The sequence below is a fragment of the Chiloscyllium plagiosum genome, unplaced genomic scaffold (assembly GCF_037043375.1).
Source record: "Chiloscyllium plagiosum isolate Xiang-an unplaced genomic scaffold, Cpla_swu_hap1 HiC_scaffold_1, whole genome shotgun sequence".
Classification (NCBI taxonomy): domain Eukaryota; kingdom Metazoa; phylum Chordata; class Chondrichthyes; order Orectolobiformes; family Hemiscylliidae; genus Chiloscyllium; species Chiloscyllium plagiosum.
In genome coordinates, this window is record NW_028270139.1 from 121,359,110 (window position 1) to 121,381,406 (window position 22,297).

At 41.8% G+C, this 22,297-nt stretch overlaps 1 protein-coding gene across 1 annotated transcript in view; it reads left to right on the forward strand.

Annotated features, from left to right (window-relative positions):
* The window catches only part of adamts12 (ADAM metallopeptidase with thrombospondin type 1 motif, 12), a 569,649-nt gene that overhangs the window by 272,065 nt on the left and 275,287 nt on the right, over positions 1 to 22,297 (forward strand). The window contains exon 10 of the mRNA XM_043680588.2: positions 14,441 to 14,533. Coding sequence (XP_043536523.2) covers positions 14,441 to 14,533 — 93 coding nt within the window. The remainder of the gene's footprint in view (positions 1 to 14,440; positions 14,534 to 22,297) is intronic.

A 22,297-nucleotide genomic window follows, 5' to 3' on the forward strand; every position in this document is an offset into this window, starting at 1 on the left:
ATGTATATAGAGGTTGGTGAGCTGGATGGTTATGACTGGGGGGTTCTGTCCTTGTTGCAGTTGGAGAGGTGGGGTTTGAGGGTGCAGGTGCAGGAAGTAGATGAAAAGCGTTGGAAGGCATCATCGACCATGTTGAAGGGGAAATTGAGGTCTTTAAAGGAAGCCATCTGGTGTATTCCGTGGTGGAACTGGTCCTCCTGGGAGCAGATTTAGCACGGCCAATTCACTTAACCTGAACATCTTTGGATTGTGGGAGGAAACCAGAGCACCCGGAGGAAACCCACACAGTCACGGGGTGAATGTGCAAACTCCACACAGATAGCCGCCCAAGGCTGGAATCAAACATGGGTCCCTGGTGCTGTGAGGCATCAGTGCTAACCACTGAACCACTGTGCCACTCTTCTATGCCCATGTTTGTCATTTCCAGACTGAAGATAAGTATTCATTTAACATCTTTCAAATCAACAAATCTGTGCCCTCTGATTCTTGATCGTTTGATTAGCAACAACAGTTTAGTTCTATCGACTTTTTCCATGCTGCTCATGATTTGGAAAATTTCTATCAGAACTCCTCTGAGACTTTTTGTCTCAAACTTTCCAATCTATTTGGCGATCAAAAGTTTCTTATCCCTGGAATCATTCTTTGTTCTTTCAAAACCATTTTTGAAACCACGTTCTTCGATACATTCATTTCCTTCGTTTGGTGGTTGCCCAGACCTATATACAATAATCCAGCTGAGGGAGGTGGAGTTTAATTTGGATAAATGTGAGCTGTTGCATGTTGGCAAAACAAATCAGGGCAGAACTTAATGGTAAGATCCTAGGGAGCGTTGCCGAACAAAGAAAACTTGGGGTGTAGGTTCATGGTTCTTGAAAAGTGGAGTTACAAGTAGACAGGATAAGTGAAGAAGGAAGGTGTTTTGCATGCTTGCCTTTAGTGCATTGTGTATAGAGGTTGGGATGTCATGGTGCAGCTGTACAACATTAGTTTGGACATTGCTTAGGCCACTTGTGGAATACTGTTTTCAGTTCTGGCCTCCCTGCTACAGTAAGAATATTCAGAAAATGTTTACATGGATGTTGCCAGAGTTGGAGGATTTAAGTTGTAGGTAGAGGCTGAATATGCTGAGACTGTTTTCCCTGGAGCATTGGAGGCCGACGGGTGACCTTATAGAAATTTATAAAATCATGAGGGGCACAGATAGGATAACTAGCCAAGTTCTTTTCCATGGGATGGGGGTATCAAAACCTAGAGGGCACAGATTTAAAGTGAGAGGCGAAAGATATAAAAGGGACCTAAGAAACAACGTTTTCACATGTAGGGTGGTGCATGTATGGAATGAGCTGCTAGAGGAAGTGGGTGGAGGTAGATACAATTACAACATTTAAAAGGCATCTGGATGGGTACCTGAAAAGGAAACGTTTCGAGGGATATGGACTAAATGCTAGCTCATTAATTTAGATTAATTTAGGATATCTGTTGGCATGGATGAGTTGGACCAAAGGGTCTGTTTCTATGCTGTACATTTTTATGACAGAGGAGTTTAGAATGATGCTGAACGTTGTACAAACATCCCTGCTTTTGACTTTACAATGGAGTAGCAGAAGGTGGTTGGGCTTAGGACATCTGCATAGATGTCATGGAGCTGAGATGACTAACCTTCTAGAACCATTTCCTACCTATGTGTCAGGTCTGTCTTCAACTAGCAGAGAGTTTGCCCCAATACTTAATAATTCCAGCCTTGCTAGGGCTCTTTCATGTCACATACCATCCTTCAGCTGATGAATCAATACTCCTTCATGTTGAACAACACTCGGGGGAAGCACTGAGAGTGGCAAAGGTGCAAGATATACTGTGAATAGAGGATTTCAATATCCCTCACAAACAGTGGCTCAGCAGCAATGCTACTGATCGAGCTGGTTGATTTGAGTAGGTCTGCACAGGTGATGAGAATACCAACAAGAGGGAAAAGCATAGTTGACCTCATTCTTAGCAATCTGCTGGCTGCAGATGCATCTGTCTATGACAATATCAGTAAGATTGACCACTGCACAGTCCTCCATAGTGGAAACAAAGTACTGCCTTCCCACTGAGATTACCCTCCTTCATGTTGTATGGCACTGTCACCATGCTGGATGGGACAGATTTGGAATGGATCCACCAGCCCAAGAACTGGATATCCATGAGGTGTTGTGTGCCATTAACAGCAGCAGATTTGTACTTTAGCATAATCTGTAACTTATGGCCTGGCATATTCCCCACTCAACCAAGTCAAAGGTCAACCCTAATACAATGGAGAGTGCAGGTGGGCATGCCAGGCATACCTAAGAATGAGGTGTCAACCTAGTGAAACTATCAACAGGATTACTTGTGTGCCAAACATTAAAACAGAAAGTGATAGAAAGATTCCAGTGATTCACAACTGATGGACCAAATATAAGCTCAGCAGTCCTGCCATATCCATTTGTGAATGGCAGTGGACAATTAAATAATTCACTGGAGGAGGAAGCTCCACACTATCCCCATCCTTAATGATTGAACACAGCACATCAGTGCAAAAGATAAGGCCGAAGCTTTTGCGGCCGTCTTTAGCCAGAAGTACCAAGAGGATGATCGATCTCAGCCTCTTCCAGTAGTCCCCAGCATCATATTAGCAGTTTTCAACCAATTTGATTCACTCCAGCGGTATCAAGAAATGGTTGGAGGCACTGGATACTGCAAAGGCTATATGTACTGAGAACGTTCCAGCAACATTACTGAAGACTTGTGCTCCAGAGCTTACCTAGCTCATAGCCAAGCTGTTTCAGTACAGTTATAATGCTGCCATCTCTCTGACAATGTGAAGAGATAGCCCAGGTATGCCCTATACATAAAAAGCAGAACAAATGCAACCCGGCCAATTGTCACCCCATCAGTCTATTCTCAATCATTAGTAAAGTGATGGAATGTGTCATCAGGCAGGACCTGCTCAGCAATAACCGGCTCAGTGACACCCAGCTTGGGTTCTGCCAGGGCCAATTAGCTCTTGACCTCATTACAGACTTGGTTCAAACATGGATAAAAGAGCTGAATTCCAGAGGTGAGGTGAGAGTGACAGCTCTTGACATCAAAGCTGCATTTGACCACATGTGGCATTAAGGGGCCTGAGCAAAGCTGAAATAAATAGGCAGCAGAAGGCAAACTCTTTCCTGTTTAGACACATACCAGACACAGGAAAATTGTTGTACTTGTTCGAGGTCAGTCATTTCAGCTCCAGGACATCTCTGCAGGAGTTTCTCAGGATAGTGTCCTAGGCTCAACCACCTTCTTCATCAATGACCTTCTCTCCAGCATAAGATCAGAATTTGATGCACTGCAAAAATTCTCCAAGACTCATTAGACAGTATGTTCCAAACCCATGACCACGTTTGTCTAGAAGGACAAGGGCAACAGATGCATGGGAGCAACACTACCTGCAATATCCTCTCAAATCAGTCAACATCCTGACTTGGAAATGTATCACCGATCCTTCAGTATCATTGGGCCAAAATTCTGGAATTCCCTCCCTAATGGCCTTATGGATCAACCTACAGCAAATGGACTGCAGCATTTCAAGAAGGCAGCTCACCACCACCTTCTCAAGGGCAACTAGGGATGAGTAATACATGCTGGCCAGCCAGTGATGCCCACATCTTGTGAATGAATTAAAGAAAAACCTCACGGTATGAAATTTTGAGAAAAGAAGACACACTACAGACTGTAATATAAATTTCCCCGTTTCAACTTATTTCACCAAGTTCCCACTCTGAGAAGGTGTGCTGATTATTGTTTGTGTGCATTTGATTGAATATGGAACTGTGCCATTTTTATCTGTACCTCAGTGGGACTGGAATGTGCAGCATGAATTTTCATGGACTTCATTCTCATTTTACTGCATCACTTAAGACTTAACTGGTCTCATATATATCACAGACTGCAAATATTCTTCACTTTGTAAAGTGAAATACATTTAAATTGATTTTAGCTTAATACATACACATTGCTTCCTTGAAAATGTTGAGAGCTTTCTATATTTCAGGCAATTGCATTAGTATATCATTTTGTTTAAATATTTCATGCTGGTAATATGGACATCAAAAATTCAACACTTTGTGGTATTTATCCAAAGATGCATATCTAGTTACTGCTGGGGAATGCTGCACCTTTAAAGATGTATAGCATACAATAGGTAAATCTATAGTGGCCCAAGTTTACTCGATTACTAAATTGTGTCCTTAATGTGACATAGACTTTGATGATCATTATTACAAATGTTGAAGCACATTTAATATATGCCCATGTTGTTGTGGATAATATTCTATTGTAAAACTTCTGGCATAATATCCACTTAATCATACATTGTAGATAGAAAAAATGGAATTTGTGGCATTGGAGAGACTGAAATAGGTTTGGAGAAGAGGCTGAGTGGTTGCAGTTGTACAAGCTGACCCCATGTTGAGAGAAAAAAAAATCAACAAGGCAAAGAATATTTAATGTAATCAAATGCAGGAATGTAAGATCGTTGTGGGATTCCCAAAGTGAGAGTGGTAGGAAAGCAATTGCTGAGGGTGTTGTCCATATTGGATAGGTGAGAGGAAAAGGGCAAAACTCAGTCAGACCCCTATCCTATTAATAAAGGGAAGACACAAGAAATTAGAATGATCAACTATATTGAAGTCTGCAGGATGGTTAAATGGCATTAAAAAAAACTATAGCATGGACATGGCTTCAGAAAATGCCCATTGTGACTTTGGTTTGGACTTACTTAGTGATTTTATAGGAGCAGAAACTCAAACAAGGAACTTGTTTAGGAGTTAATTAAGGGAATATGCAGGAGAAAAATTGTGCATTTCATTAATACATGCTCAACTACGAGCATCAGTTAATAAGTGGGCAGGAATAAGAAAGTATGACATGTTCTGATCATGCAACATGCTACACTCCCTCTGTACTTTAAAAGAACTTAATGTTAAAATGTATAATGACACAATTACATAAATTCTGCGAGTACAGTCTGATTTAATCAATAAAATTGCTATTTTTATCAGGGTATCATCTTCCATTTTCATTAGCTTGACTGTGCTCTCTCAACATCTCCAATTTTGTCAAACCAGAAATTTGCCTTTGACTGCCAACTCCACTTAATGATCGGATCTCTGACACTGATTGAATAATCTTAATAAGAGTCCAGAACTTGCTTTGCTCTACCAATAGATTCTGTGATTCAGCAAACTTTCAGTCACTTTGTGACTTTTACTTTCTTTCCGAATTTCACTTGGTACTGTAGGAAGAATTTGGACAGTAGGAGATTTATTCTGCTCTCACTATATCAGACTTACTCTTTCAAGCAAATGATATCAATAACACTGACTGAATCTCTCTCCAATCTTCCCTAGATACGCATGTAGTCTCATTGCTACAATTCCAATCACATACTTCTTCTTTTCACTTCAATGGCTTTTCACAAGACCTTTTAACCAGCAGTGAAATAAGTTTCACATCTCGAGTATCATGACTCATCTTCAATGCATTTTGTTTCTCTTTGCTATTGGTGTCAGACTTCACCAAACTAAACTTTGTCCTGAAAGTGTGTTTGTGCACTAACGTGTCAAATTAAAAACTTGTGGGGTTAGTTTGTAAGCGAATGGGTAATTATCTACTCAGTAGTAAAGAGAAACATGGGTGAAGTTTATGATAATATTATGAGGGGCATTGATAGGGTGAATAGCCAACGTCATTTTCCAAGGGTAGGGAATCCAAAACTGAAGGTATAGGTTTAAAGTGAGAGGGGAAAGGTTTAAAAGGAACCTGAGGGGCAACATTTCACACAGAGGGTGATGTGTGTATGGATTAAGTTGCCAGAGAAGGCAAGTACAATTACAACATTTAAAAGGCATCTGGATGAGTATATGAATAGGAAGGATTTAGAGGGACGTGGGCCAAATGCTGGCAAATGGGAATAGATTAATTTAGGATATGTGGTTGGTGCAGATGAGATAAACTGAAGGGTCTGATTCTGTGCTGTATAACTCTATGACTCAATAAATCACTGCTAGCTTGTCATCTAAGAAATGCTTCTACAAAGACCTTTTCATAATGTGAACACATGTTTTTTCTGAGCACCATTCAGGTCTGGATCTTATGTTGGAATTAGGGTGTGTTTAGCATAACCATAAGAAGGAGACCATACAACCTATTGAATCTACTTTGCCATTCAGTGAGATCAGATAACTTCAACTCCATGATTTTGCCTTTTCCCCATAGCCATTCCCTTACTTATTCAAAATCTGTCCATCTCACTCTTATATTTACTTAATGACCCAGCCTCAAAATCCCCCTGTGGCAAAGCATTTCACAGATCCAGTGTGCTTTGAGAGAAGAAATTGCTCTTAATCTCTATCTTAAATGTGCAACCCCTTATTTTGAGATAATGCTGTCTGGTCTTCGACTCTTCCACAAGGGAAAACAGGAAGTGAAACATCTGTCCCTACATGCCCCCTCTCACCTCAATTTAAGGCCCTAAACAATCATTCCAAATCTAGCTGAGATTTACCTGCACTTCTAATCTGGTCTATTGCATCCATTGCTCCTGAAGTGGTCTCCTCTACATGGGAGAGACCAAGCATAGACTTGGGGACCGGTCCATGAAGCATCCACACTCTGTATGCTCCAATCAACACCACATTCTGGTTACCAGTCATTTCAACTCCCACTTTCCTGGTGACATGTCCATCCTGGACCTCCTCCACTGTCAAAATGAGGTCACATGCAAAGTGGAGAAACAAAAGGAAGGTGGGCAAAGTAGTGGCTGATGAAATGCAATGTGGGAAAGTGTGAGGTAATGCACTTTGGTAGGAATAGAAGAGGCATGGATTATTTTCTAAATGGAGAGAAAATTCAGAAATCTGAAGTTCAAAGAGACTTGGGAGTTCTTGTCCAGGATTCTCTCAAGGCAAACTTGAAGGTTGAGTCAGTAGTTAGGAAGGCAAATGAAATGATGGCATTTATTTTGAGAGGACTTGAATATAAAAGCAGGGATGTACTTCTGAGGCTCTATAAGACTCTGGTCAGACCACATTTGGAGTATTGTGCGCAGGTATGGACCCCATATCTCAGGAAGGATGTACTGGCCCTGGAGCGTGTTCACGAGAGTGGTCCAAGGAATGAAATGCTTAACATATCAGGAACGTTTGAGGACTCTGGGTATATACTTGATGCAGTTTAGAAGAATGACAGGAGATCTAATTGAACCATACAGAATACTGAATGGTCTGCACAGAGTAGATGTTGGGAAGATGTTTCCATTGGTAGGAGACTAGGACCCAAGATCATAGCCTTAGAGTAGAGGGAAGACCTTTTAGAATGGAGATAAAGAGAAATTTCTTCAGCCAATGAATGGTGAATCTATGGAATTCATTGTCACAGAAGGCAGTGGAGGCCAGGTCATTGAGTATATTTCAGACTGAGATAGATAGATTCTTGAGATAGATAGATCAAGAGGATCAAGGATTACAGGGCGAAAGCAGGAGAATGGGGTAGAGAAACTTATCAGCCGTGATTGAATGGTGGAGCAGACTCAATGGCTAAATTGCCTAATTTCTGTTCCTATGTCTTATGGTTTTTTTTGGTCTAATGGACTAACACCTTATATTCTGCCTTGGGAGCTTATAGCCCAATGGCTACAACATAGAGTTCACCAGTGCGTCAAAATCTTCCAATCCCCAACCTCATCTCATACCTAGCGCTCCCTCTCCTCCCTGCCTCATTGACATGATCTAACCTGTTAATTTTCCTTCTCACCTATCCACTCCACCCTTCCCACTGACCAATTACAATAACCCCTACCTGTATCCACCTATCACCACCCCACCTACCTTTCCCCAGCCCTATCCCCCTCACTCTATTTATTTCTGAGCTCCCTTCCCTCTCCCTGGTCCTGATGAGGAGTCCAGACCTGAAACATTGACTCTCCTGCTTTTCTGATGCTCTGTGACCTGCTATGCTTTTCCAGCTCTACATTTTATCAACTCTGACTTCCAGCATCTGCAATCCTTACTATCTCCAACATTTCTGCATCTATGCTTTCAGGTACCTAAGAATCTTGTATATTCCAATCGGGTCTTGTTCTTCTGTACTCCACTTAGTTCTTCACAGGTTTTCACCAACTCTTACTTGTCTCTATCTATGTTTGGATGCCAAAGATATGCTATGAATTCCAAACACTTTGTGAGATTCCTTTACAACCTCTTGCTGAACCTTGGCAAAATAATGATACTTAAACTCCACAGAGATTAACTTTGATCTACTTTCAGATCATTTCTACATGTGATAGACTCCTGCAATTTCTCATCATCACATTCTCATTTTGCCAGCCATTTATGGCTTAATTGAGCTCCACTGAGAATGATATCCTGCTGAGCTTCTTTACTCATTTCTCTGGCAGACACTGGCATGTCACTTGTTTACTGGCATAAAAGTAAAAGGGGGAAGGTGGCCTGGCCATGGCTGACAAGCAAACTTAGGAATAGTATTAGATTAAGGAAGGGTCATACAATTGGCCAAAACTGCAGTAGAGGATTGGGAACAGTTTAGATTTAAACAATATCAGGACAACTGAATCGATTAAGGGAGGGGTAGAATAGAATAGGAGAGTCAGCTTATGAGGAAAATACATGCCGATTGCAAAATTTTCCATAGATATGGGTGGCACAGTGCCTCAATGGTTAGCACTCCTGACTCATGGCACCAGGAACCCGGGTTCGATCCCAGTCTTGGGCGACTCTCTCTGTGGAGTTTACACTTCTCCCTATGTCTGCATGGATTTTCTCCAGGTGCTCTGGTTTCCTCCCACAGTCCAAAGATGTGCAGACCAGGTGGATTTGGGGTGCTGGGTCTGGGTGGAATGGTCCTTCAGAGAATCAGAATGGGCTGATTCCACCATATAGGGATTTTTTGATTCTACATGAAGAGAAAATAAAACATTTGTTAAGCAAAATACAGGCTGCTTCCAGTCAGGAAGTTGCAAGCAGCAAATGGGTTATGCAACAAAGAAACAGATGTTATGCCCAGAATGGCAGAGAAATGAACAACTGACATCAAAAAGCAATGATAAAGGAAACCATATTGAAACATTTAAGGAGACAGATATTGTGGCCTTTAATTGTCAAACTCAATGTTGAATCCTTTGCAGCAATGAATATCATATGGACATCTGGAATTTAAGGTAAAGGGAAAATTCAAGGATGCTTGGTTTATTCTGAGAGATAAATAGAATTTTAAATAATCTATTTGTTTCAGATTCTAGAAAGATTTGACAAAAATTGATGGAAACAAATTGCTTACTCGGTTGAAAGTTCACATGCCAAGCGATGTTTCAGTTAAAGATTAGCATGTCAGGAATCTGAAAATCAGTCAAGCAGAGTCTTTTCATCCATGAATAACAGAATTATGGAATAAGTGGCTATTGTTGATGCAAACAAATTGAATGATTTGCAAAAGCTTTTTTTTTGCTTTTGGTGTGTAAGAAGATGGTTGTGGTGAGAAAGATAATTAGCCACAAAGTAACTCATGGTCTTCAAAAATTAACTTTTTATTGCCTGTGTTATCTGCATGAAATATTGAAACCAGATCATACACAACTACAAATTTTCTCGCCCCTTAGAATACATGAAAGAGATGATCAAACATCTAGACCTCAGTGTCTGAACTTGCAGTTGGACCTAATTAAATTGAAGATGGCAAGACATGCAATCATTTACATGATGCGTCCTGGCAGACTGTTGACATTAACTATAAAGGGAAGGCAATATTTGGGTGTATCTTGATGTCTGAACCTTAAAGATACATATTTTGCTTTCAAAAGGCCGTTCCAATGAAAGCATGATAAAAGAAAGCCAAGCAATTAAATTTGAAAGACTTGAGCATTAATTTTGAATTGGAAACATACGTATCAAGGTATAAACGCAGACAGGAAACCGATAGTGTTAACATGGTTTTCAACAAATGTATATTTCTTTAAAGCAAATAAATTTGGTCTAATAATACAACTGAATTAAACCTTGAGATGACCATTGTTGATATGCTCTATGACCAGACTGGATTCTTGGTCACCATGAGGTAGATGAGCTTCCACAAACCTGCTTTTGGTTTTGGATTTACAGGGCCAGTTTATTCTACTGTGATAGAGGAAATCTACCAGGTGGTCTCACAAGAGGAGGCTCTTGTATTAAACTAGATCAAGCTTATTGCAGGATAGCAGTCAGGTTCAAGTTATATTGGTATGACAGACATTGTTATAAAAACTATGAGAAGATCTTTGTTTGTTCATGGAATGTGGTGAGTCCATCATTTGTTGCCCATCCCTCATTGCTGTAGAGAAGGTAGCATTGAGCTGCCTTGGGAAGATTGGAACACCCAATTAGGAAAGAATACAAGTATTTTGACCTAGGGGACTGAGAATAATGGGCAAACCTGGAATCCTGATGAAGGGCTTATGCCCAAAATGTCGACTCTCCTGCTCCTTGGATGCTGCCTGACCAGCTGTACTTTTCCAGCACGACACTCTTCAACTCTGATCTCCAGCACCTGCAGTCTTCACTTTCAAGTAAATCATTTTGGGCCCTGATAAGGAGAAATTTAAGCTTTCATATGTAGTGTGTCCATGCTTGGCCTCAGTCAGGGGTTGTGTTATGGAGTCATCAAAGACGGTTGCAGTAGGCAATCCCTGTCTCTCAGTAGCCAGCCTTACAAGGCACCTAGACCCTCAAACACAGCACGAGCATGAAAGTTGCCGAATATGTAGGCAGTGCCTAGGGTACCAGGTACAAACCTCTAAGAAGTGGAACCAGTGATCACTTATCACCTGCACAATGATGGAATACTATTTTCCATTGATAAGCTCAGCATTGTTCCAATTTGGCCCTCTCAGTGCAACACATGGGGAAGCCAGCTATGTTGCTGAACTTGTTAAAGAGAGAACAAAGGAACTGGTGTGATCTGGCAAAATTAACATCATACATTTGTGGTTGGATGATTGAGCTATCTCACACAGGTCTCCCTTTTCTCCCTGGAAGGAGCCAGTTACAAAGAAGCTCACTTTCTCCTTGGTGACCATCCGAATCGGATGGCCACTCACACCTTCAGATTGCAGGCCCTAACCTAGCAGTTGGCATAGCTGGCTATGTCCTGGAACAACCTCAGACTACACTGATACTGCACCTTTCTCATCTGGAGGAAATGGCATTGAGGACAGCAGACTCTGGCACCCTTCTCATTCATTCTGACAGATTCTACAGCTGCGATCTCTTCAAGTGGTAGCTGCTGTTCACTCTCCATTGTAGGTTGCTGCTAGACCAGGGCTTGCTGGCAGTTGTTTCTCCTCTAACTTGCTGTGTCTTTAAAAGGTGCATCTATCAGTCATACTTACAATTAATCTCTCAGGAACATAAGGCATGGAAGAGCTCTTAACGATGAGAACAGTCAAGAGTTGAAACCCTTACAAATGATGGGTTAAAGTGCCCCTGCATTGAGTGAGATATGTTACATTCTGACAAGGAGAGCCATAGAACAATTTATCTTCACACTTGGACATGGAGTTTCCTTTTGATGAGTGCTTGTGGAGCGGCGAGTAGCAGAGTGTAAGTGCCAAATGACCACTGATCTTTCCTTTCTTATCCCAACCCATATCACCTCCATTGTGTATAAGATACTCTGCTGCTGTAATTACAGTACCATTCCATGTCCCTGGGGACCCAGGAAGTTTTGCACTGGATGATTACATCAAGGGTTGCAGATGTCTCTTTTAAACTCACCCATGATTATTTCTGGTTCAAATGTCTGCATGCAATTTGCAAGTACTTTTGACCCACGATCAACATTACTACCAACCAGCATTTGTCATCCACATATTTGGATACCATATGCCTTTCACATGCATAATGGTATGATCACAACTTATATGAACCTGCACTCTGCAGCTATGTGAAAGGTGCAATTGCTTCTTAATGGGCAGAACTGGAGCCCAAGGTGTTTAACTGACACTGGCTCCACCTCTTCCAGATGTGTTTGCAGATTGTGCTGAACACTGCAAATACTAGACTCGGCCAAGTCATCAGGCCCCATCAACCTCCAACTCCCAAAGTAGAATAGGAACCTGCATGTTAATGAATCAATGACTCCCACTAATAAACATCTCACCTTGATAGATGTCAACAGATCCAAGTTGTAAAATATGGCTTGTTGCTCCCAACATCAAGGCCCCATTGAACTTCTAATGTGATTTTCTCGGATTTCCTGTCATAGCTGACATTGCTTAGGCATTTTTGGATTCCACCTTTAACGTTTTTAATAAGAACAAGTTTCTAGAAACATAAAGTGAAAGGTTAATCTCCTCAAAAGACCTGTCAAATTATCTTTGTATAAAAAAAAGGTGAAAATAATTTTCACAATTTTACAGAGCATCCATTTGAATGCAGCCATTCATTAGCCTTCCTGTACATTGAAACTGCCAACTCAAAAGCTGGTGCTCAATGCATCTTTCTTTAGGTAACACTTCTTTCATTTCTTTAATCCTTTGTGACCCTAAAGCTTTGCTATTTCTTTTTTCGCAGGTTTTGCTATTGTAAAAGAAGAAAATCAGCTTGCTAGTAACTTGAATTGAAAGGTTTAAGGTTATTCCATGTTCTCTCAATCATTTGTGGTCAGTCTGTGAGACTGTGAGCAATGAATAAGTTAGAACTAAAATGCCCATGAAACACTTTTTTGTACATTCACACAACTCATAAAGTGCACATGAACACAAGACTAAGTGAACACAGTTTAATTTTCAGGATTACATTGATTTTCTACCCTTTGTTGGTAGCTAAATCCATGAAAGAAGTCTAAATTTATCTCTGTAAAACAGAACAAACAGCGGTGACTGTTTTTGGTGACTCAGTACACCATGTTCCATTCCTTTTCCACTTTGATATAATTTTTAATACTTGCGTTCAATGTATTCTTTTGGCAAAAGCAATTCATTTTCATTTACATAGAATGATATAACAGAGAGAAAAATCATTTGTCACACTTCTCAGGACCAACTGTTCGAATGAACTATCCAATTAATCCAGTGCCTTAGATCAGTCCCCTGTAGCTTTGTGACAAAAACAGAAGTTGCTGGAAAAGCTCAGCAGGTCTGGCTGTGAAGAGAAATCAAAGTTAACATTTCAGGTCTGGTGACCCTTCCTCCGAACTGATGGTAGCTAGGAAAATGTTGGTTATATGCAGAAGATAAGGTAGAGGGAGGAGGTAAGGAGTGAATCACAGTGAAGTTAATGTTGGTGGATAAAAATAAGATCGGAATGGAAATTCCGTCAGGAAGAGGAACAGAACTTCTTCAAGCTTGGCGTTCACTGTCTAGATGCTGCCAGACCTGCTGAGCTTTTCCATCAACTTCTGCTTTTGTTTCTGATTTACAGCATCTGCAATTCTTTTGGTTTTTATTCCCCGTAGCTTTGTAATTTTTTTTCCCTACAATTATTGATCCAATCTTTAAAATAAAAGCCTTTCAATGCCCTTTGCAGAACTACTCAGAGTATCTGCAGAAACAGCAGCAACAAAGGCAGCAACATCTGCACCTTGCAACCTGGAGACTGCAACATCATAAACTGATTTCTGATCAATTCTGATCAATAACCTGAAGATTGCAAGTAACTAAAGTTTTGACTGGCTTTGGGAGAATTCTGCATCAATTCTGCTAAACTATACCTGCCATTGAATCCCAGTAGTGTACACTTTAGGAGGGAAAATATCTTTTTGATTATGCCTGCAATATATGCTTTCTTTCAAGATGAGGCACACACATGAATTACTGGTTATTCTTTGTTTATAACTTGTAAATCTGCACTATTCTGTTGGACCGTATTTTCAATGCGTATTTTGTTTTGTAAGTGAGTGTCATAGAGTCATAGCTTCCTACAGCACAGAGACAAGCCCTTTGGCCCAAACTGGTCCATTCCAATGAAATTCTCCATGTATGCTAACTCCATTTCCTGCAACTGGCCACATCCTTCTAAACCTTTCCTATCCATGTATTTGTCCAAATGCCTTTTAAATATAAAGTGAGTGCAATAGTGTTAGGTTTTGAGGATGAACTCATGAATAAGTAACCCTCTTTATTTAATCTCTCAAAAACCTGCTGATGGCTGAGTATATTTGCTAAGTACTCAAGAATTAAGAAATACACATACTTTCCTTTTCAAAAATGCACAGAATTCAGATAGTAAGAGACAGGGACAGGGGTTTCCAGTCTTCTTTTCATATTTATCTGTAACCAAATTATTAATGCAATGAACTTTCTTCACTCTACAACCTCACCTTAAGTTGTAAAATTCACCAAATACAGTTCAATGATTAATTCTTTTGTCTGTTTTTTTGTTAACAGAATGTTTGCCAGACTCTTTGGTGCTCAGTGAATGGCTCTTGCCGCTCGAAGCTGGATGCTGCAGCTGATGGGACCAGTTGTGGAGAGAAGAAGGTGTGTAGTGGGTCTCCCTTACAACAGGCTATTGAAATAAATCAAATGTCCTTCTGATAATTTACATGCAGCAAAATTTGCAACTGTTTCATCCAAGAGGTGACTTTTTATTTGCAATATTCAACTAATTTCATCTATTTTTCCTCAATTCTGATGAAGGGTCATTGACTTGAAATGTTACACTGAAGTATGATTATTTCCAGATTTTTAAACTTTAATTCAGATTGATGACATCTGCAGTATTTTGCTTTGCATTATTTTTAGGTTTTTTAAAAGAGTTATTTTACAAGGCATACTCTGAAACAATGTCATTGCTATGTGGTCTCTTTAGTGCACAGAGTAATTGTGATGGAAGGCATAGTCCAATGTGCACATGGACAGTAGGTTGGTTGTACTGATTCATTTTGACAGAAAATATGGATCAGAAATTTCAAATGATATGATGGCCCAAGAGCAACTAGGATCAGGTGATAGAAAAACTTGTTTCATGAATGCAATGTCAAGCATGTGATGGAAACAGGTTCACATTAAGCATTGAAAAATGAATTAGACCGTTCTCGGAAAATAAAAACAGCATGATTGAAGGGAAAAGAAGAGAATAATATTAAGTGAAATATTAGGGCAGCATGGTGGCACAGTGGATAGCACTGCTGCCTCACAGCACCAGAGACCTGGGTTCAATTCTCACCTCGGGCAACTGTCTGTGTGCAGTTTGCACATTCTCCCTGTGTCTGCATGGGTTTCTTCCGGGTGCTCTGGTTTCCTCCCACAGTCCAAAAGATGTGCAGGTTAGGTGAATTGGCCACGCTAAATTGCCTGTAGTGTTAGGTGTAGGGGAATGGTCTGAGTGGGTTGCTCTTCGGAGGGTCGGTGTGGACTTGTTGGGCTGAAGGGCCTGTTTCCACACTGTAGGGAATCTAATCTAATCAGGGAACTCTTATTGGAGGGAGAGTGCACACACGGCAGATGCAGTTTTCCATTTTTCTGCCTAAGTTTGGAGAAAGCGTAATAAGTGATGATGAGCAAGCCATCTGCATCATCAAGATACTTTGACTTATCACAAACAGTTGCCTTGATATGAGATGAGAGGTTTAAGAGAGTTTCTCAACCTATTGCAGCCTTTAACTCGAGAAATCCCAGGCTGCCGGTCAAACTGAAGCTGTCATCTTCTGCATTCTAATGATGGTCAGTAGGTGCCTACACTTTGGAGGAGCAGGCAGTGAGAGGATTCTTTTTTTTTCTTGTCTGAGGGTGGGGTGTCAGAACCAATGCAAGGAACATTGCAGTCAGAGGCTACCATTCCAACCAGTCATGCCTCCAGTTGCCCTCAGGTTGGAATATTGGAGGCCCATCTCCACAGTACAATAGGCAGGTTGCTGTGGTCTTCCAGTCAGGAAATTAGCCATATTTTCTGATTGCTGGAAAGGCAGGTGTTCTGATTGAGGCCCTTAAGCGACCATTAATTGAACACTGAAGGGCTTTAATTGGTGGCAAGCCAAGAAAGTCCCCAGTGGACCTTCTCATGCAGAATGTAATTGGTAAGGTGGCAAGAGAGCGAGTATCTCACCAGTGCCAACTCACCCAATATTTCCCTTCCTATCACCCGATTCACCACCTTCAATGATGCAAAGATCACACCCAATGGGCTGAATGGCTGAAAGTCAGGGGAAAAAAGAAAACACAATAACATTAGATTCACTGGTATTTCAAAAGAGTTTTTGTGTTCAAAAAAAGCAGTGATGATGAAGAGAATGGTCACAACTTAGTTGGCCACAAATTAATTTGCATCTCATTGGTGTTATTTGAAAAGTGGAGCATATTTCATCTACAGAGAATTGGCATTGTTCCATTCTATTAACTCACATTTCTTTTGTCATAACCAACTGCTATTGAGTCTTCCTATGATAATCACTTTCTGCATTCAGTTTCAGTCAAATCGAATGGCAGTTAGTTCATGGAATATCAACAAAATGATTGTAGTGAAACTTTAATTGTTAGCAGTTATTAGGGAATTATTTATTTAACATAGAGTCATAGAGATGTACAGCATGGAAACAGACCCTTCGATCCAACCCGTCCATGCTGACTACACAGCCCAACCCAATCTAGTCCCACCTGCTAGCACCTGGCCCATATCCCTCCAAACCCCTCCTATTCATATACCCATCCAAATGCCTTTTAGAAGTTGCAATTGTACCAGCTTCCACCACTTCCTCTGGCAGCCCATTCCATTCATGTACTACCCTCTGCGTGAAAAAGTTGCCCCTTAGGTCTCTTTTATATCTTTCCCCCCTCATGCTAAATCTATGCCCTCCAATTTTGGAATACCCCCCCCCCCCCCCAGAGAAAAGACTTTGTCTATTTACCCTATCCATGCCCCTCATAATTTTGTAAACCTCTATAACCTCAGCCTCTGACGCTCCAGAGAAAACAGCCCCAGCCTGTTCAGCCGCTGCTTATAGCTCAAATCCTGCAACCCTGGCAACATCCTTGTAAATCTTTTCTTAACCCTTTCAGGTTTCACAACATCTTTCTGATAGGAAGAAGACCAGAATTGTATGAAATATTCCAACAGTGGCCTAACCAATGTCCTGTACAGCCGCAACATGACCTCCCAACTCCTATACTCAATACTCTGACCAATAGAGGAAAGCATACCAAACGCCTTCTTCACTATCCCATCTACCTGCGACTCTACTTTCAAGGAGCTATGAACCTGCACTCCGAGGTCTCTTTGTTCAGCAACACTCCCTAGGATCTTACCATTAAGTGTATAAGTCCTGCTAAGATTTGCTTTCCCAAAATGTAGCACCTCGCATTTATCTGAATTAAACTCCATCTGCCACTTCTCAGCCCAAGGGTCCATCTGATCAAGATCCTGTTGTAATCTGAGGTAACCTTCTTCGCTGTCCAATACACCTCCAATTTTGATGTCATCTGCAAACGTACTAACTGTACCTCTTATGCTCACATCCAAATCATTTATATAAATGAGAAAAAGTCGAGGACCCAGCACCGATCCTTGTGGCACTCCATTGGTCACAGGTCTCCAGTCTGAAAAACAACCCTCCAACACCACCCTCTGTTTTCTACCTTTGAGCCAGTTCTGTATCCAAATGGCGAATTCTCCCTGTATTCCGTGAGATCTAACCTTGCTAACCAGTCTCTCCTGGGGTACCTTGTCGAACTGAAATCCATATAGATCACATCTACTGCTCTGCCCTCATCAATCCTCCTTGTTACTTCTTTAAAAAACACAATCAAGTTTGTGAGACATGATTTCCCACGCACAAAGCCATGTTGACTATGCCTAATTAGTTCTTGCCTTTCCAAATACATGTACATCCTGTCCCTCAGGATTCCCTCCAACAACCTGCCCACCACTGACGTCAGGCTCACTGGTCTATAGTTCCTAGCTTGTCCTTAATACCCTTCTTAAACAGTGGCACCATGTTAGCCAACTTCCAGTCTTCCGGCACCTCACCTGTGACTATCGATGATACAAATGTCTCAGCAAGGGACCCAGTAATCACTTCTCTAGCTTCCCACAGAGTTCTACCGTACACCTGATGAGGTCCTGGGGACTTATCCACCTTTATGCATTTCTAGACATCCAGCACTTCCTCTTCTGTAATATGGTCATTTTTTAAGGTGTCACCATCTATTTCCCTTCATTCTATATTTTCCATATCCTTTTCCATAGTAAATACTGATGCAAAATATTCATTTAGTATCTCCCCCATTTTCTGTGGCTCCACACAAAGGCCGCCTCCCTGATCTTTGAGAGGCCCTATTCTCTCCCTAATTACCCATTGGTCCTTAATGTATTTGTAAAAACTCTTCGGATTCTCCTAAATTCTATTTGCCAAAGCTATCTCATGTCCCCTTTTCGCCCTTCTGATTCCCCTCGTAAGTATACTCCCACTGCGTTTATACCCTAAGGATTCATTCGATCTATCCTGTCTATATCTGACATATGCTTCATTCTTTTTCTTAACCAAATACTCATTTTCTTTAGTCATCCAGCATTCTCTATACCTACCATCCTTTCCTTTCACCCTAACAGCAATATACTTTCTCTGGATTCTTGTTATCTCATTTCTGAAGGCTTCCCTTTCTCCAGCTGTCCCTTTACCTGCAAACATGTGCCCCCAGTTAGCTTTTCTCCAATTTAGAACTTCAACTTTTAGATCTGGTCTATCCTTTTCCATCACTATTTTAAAACGAATAGAATTATGGTTGCTGGCCCCAAAGTGTTCCCCCACTGACACCTCAGTCACCTGCCCTGCCTTATTTACCAAGAGTAGGTCATGTTTTGCACCTTCTCTAGTAGGTACATCCACATACTGAATCAAAAAGTGTTCTTGGAAACACTTAACAAATTCATCTCCATCTAAACCCTTAACACTATAGCAGTCCCAGTCTATGTTTGGGAAGTTAAAATCCCCTACCATAGCCACCCTATTATTCTTACAGATAGATTAGATTAGATTCCCTACAGTGTGGAAACAGGCCCTTCAGCACAACCAATCTACACCGACCCTCTGAAGAGTAACCCACCCAGACCCATTTCCTTCTGACCAATTCACCTAACACAATTGACAATTTAGCATGCCCAATTCACCTAACCTGCACATCTTTGGACTGTGGGAGGAAACCGGAGCACCTGGAGGAAACCCACGCAGACACGGGGAGAATGTGCAAACTCCACACAGACAGTCACCCAAGGCTAGGATCGAACCCTGGGTCCCTGGCGCTGTGAGGCAGCAGTGCTAACCACTGAACCACTGTGCCGCCCTCAGCTGTCTCAGATAGAACATAGAACATAGAACATAGAAGAATACAGCGCAGTACAGGCCCTTCGGCCCTCGATGTTGCGCCGATCCAAGCCCACCTAACCTACATTAGCCCACTATCCTCCATATGCCTATCCAATGCCCGCTTAAATGCCCATAATGAGGGAGAGTCCACCACTGCTACTGGCAGGGCATTCCATGAACTCACGACTCGCTGAGTAAAGAACCTACCCCTAACATCTGTCCTATACCTACCCCCCCTTAATTTAAAGCTATGCCCCCTTGTAATAGCTGACTCCATATGTGGAAAAAGATTCTCACTGTCGACCCTATCTAAACCCCTAATCATCTTGTACACCTCTATCAAGTCACCCCTAAACCTTCTTTTCTCCAATGAAAACAACCCCAAGTGCCTCAGCCTTTCCTCATACGATCTTACTACCATACCAGGCAACATCCTGGTAAACCTCCTCTGCACCCGTTCCAGTGCCTCCACATCCTTCCTATGGTATGGCGACCAAAACTGCACACAATACTCCAGATGCGGCCGCACCAGAGTCTTATACATGACCTCAGTACTCCGGAACTCAATCCCTCTACCAATAAAAGCCAGTACGCCATATGCCTTCTTCACCGCACTATTCACCTGGGTGGCAACTTTCAAAGATCTGTGTACATGGACACTAAGATCCCTCTGCTCATCCACACTACCAAGTATCCGTCTATTAGCCCAGTACCCCATATTTTTATTACTCTTACCAAAGTGAATCACCTCACACTTAGCTACATTGAACTCCATTTGCCACCTTTCTGCCCAGTTCTGCAGCTTATCTATATCCCGCTGTAACCTGCCACATCCTTCCTCACTGTCTACAACTCCTCCGATTTTCGTATCATCCGCAAACTTGCTCACCCAACCTTCTAACCCCTCCTCCAGGTCATTTATAAAAATGACAAACAGCAATGGTCCCAAAACAGATCCTTGCGGAACACCGCTAATGATGGCACTCCAAGATTAACCTTTGCCATCAACTACTACCCTCTGTCTTCTTCCAGCCAGCCAATTCCTAATCCAAACCTCCAACTCACCCTCAATGCCATACCTCCGTATTTTTTGCAGTAGTCTACCATGGGGAACCTTATCAAACGCCTTACTAAAATCCATATACACCACATCTACCGCTTTCCCCTCGTCCACCTCCTTAGTCACCTTCTCAAAGAATTAAATAAGGTTTGTGAGGCATGACCTGCCCTTCACAAAATCATGCTGACTATCCTTGATCACATTATTCCTATCCAGATGTTCATAAATCCTATCCCTTACAATTCTCTCTAAGATTTTGCCCACAACAGAAGTGAGACTCACCGGCCTATAGTTACTAGGGTTATCCCTACTCCCCTTCTTGAACAAGGGAACCACATTTGCTAGCCTCCAATCTTCTGGCACTACTCCTGTAGACAACGAGGACATAAAAATCAAGGCCAATTGCTCTGCAATCTCCTCCCTTGCTTCCCAGAGAATCCTAGGATAAATGCCATCAGGCCCAGGGGACTTATCTATTTTCACCCTTTCCAGAATTTCCAACACCTCTTCTCTACATACCTCAAAGCCATCCATTCTACTTAATTGTGACTCAGTACTCACATCAACAACAATGTCCTGTTCCTGATTGAATACTGACGAAAAGTATTCATTCAATGTCTCCCCAATCTCTTCAGCCTCCACACACAACTTCCCACTACTATCCTTGACTGGATCTATTCCTACCCTAGTCATTCTTTTATTCCTGACATACCTATAGAAAGCCTTAGGGTTTTCCCTAATCCTACCAACTAAGGACCTTTCATGTCCCCTCCTTGTTGCTCTTAGCTCTCTCTTCAGGTCCTTCCTGGCTACCCTATAACTCTCAATCGCCCCAATTGAACCTTCACGCCTCATCTTTACATAGGCCACCCTCTTCCATTTAACAAGGGATTCCAATTCCTTATTAAACTACGGCTCCCTCACACGACCCTTTCCTCCCTGCCTGACGGGTACATACTTATCAAGGACACTCAATAGTTGCTCCTTGAACAAGCTCCACATATCAATTACGCCCTTGCCTTGAAGCTTACTTTTCCAAGCCACTCATCCTAAGTCATGCCTCACAGCATCATAATTTCCCTGCCCCCAGCTATAACTCTTGCCCTGTAGTGCACACTTATCCCTCTCCATCACTAGAGTAAAAGTCACCGAATTGTGGTCACTGTCCCCAAAGTGCTCACCTACCTCTAATTCTAACACCTGGCCTGGTTCATTACCCAGAACCAAATCCAGTATGGCCTCACCTCTTGTTGGCCTATCTACATATTGTGTCAGGAAACCCTCCTGCACACATTGGACAAACACTGATCCATCTAACAAACTTGAGCTATAGCTTTCCCAATCAATATCAGGAAAGTTAAAGTCCCCCATAACAACCACCCTATTACTTTCACTCTTCTCTTGAATCATCCTCGCAATCCTTTCTTCTACGTTTCTAGGACTATTAGGAGGCCTGTAAAAAACTCCTAACAGGGTGAGATCACCTTTCCTATTCCTAACCTCAACCCAAACTACCTCAGTTGGCGAGTCTTCATCCATCGTCCTTTCCACAGCTGTAATACTATCTTTGACAAGCAATGCCACACCTCCCCCTCTTTTACCCCCACCTCTGACCCTACTAAAACATTTAAACCCTGGAACCTGCAACAGCCAATCCTGTCCCTGTTCTACCCATGTCTCCGTAATAGCCACAACATCGAAGTCCCAGGTACCAACCCACGCTGCAAGTTCAAAGCTGAGATCTCTTTCCGAGTTGTTTCTCAATTTCCCTCTGACTAATGAGCTTGAAATCCCACCACTATTAGGGGGTCTATAATACAATCCCAATAAGGTGATCACCCCTTTCTTATTTCTCACTTCCACCCAACTAACTTCCCTTAATGT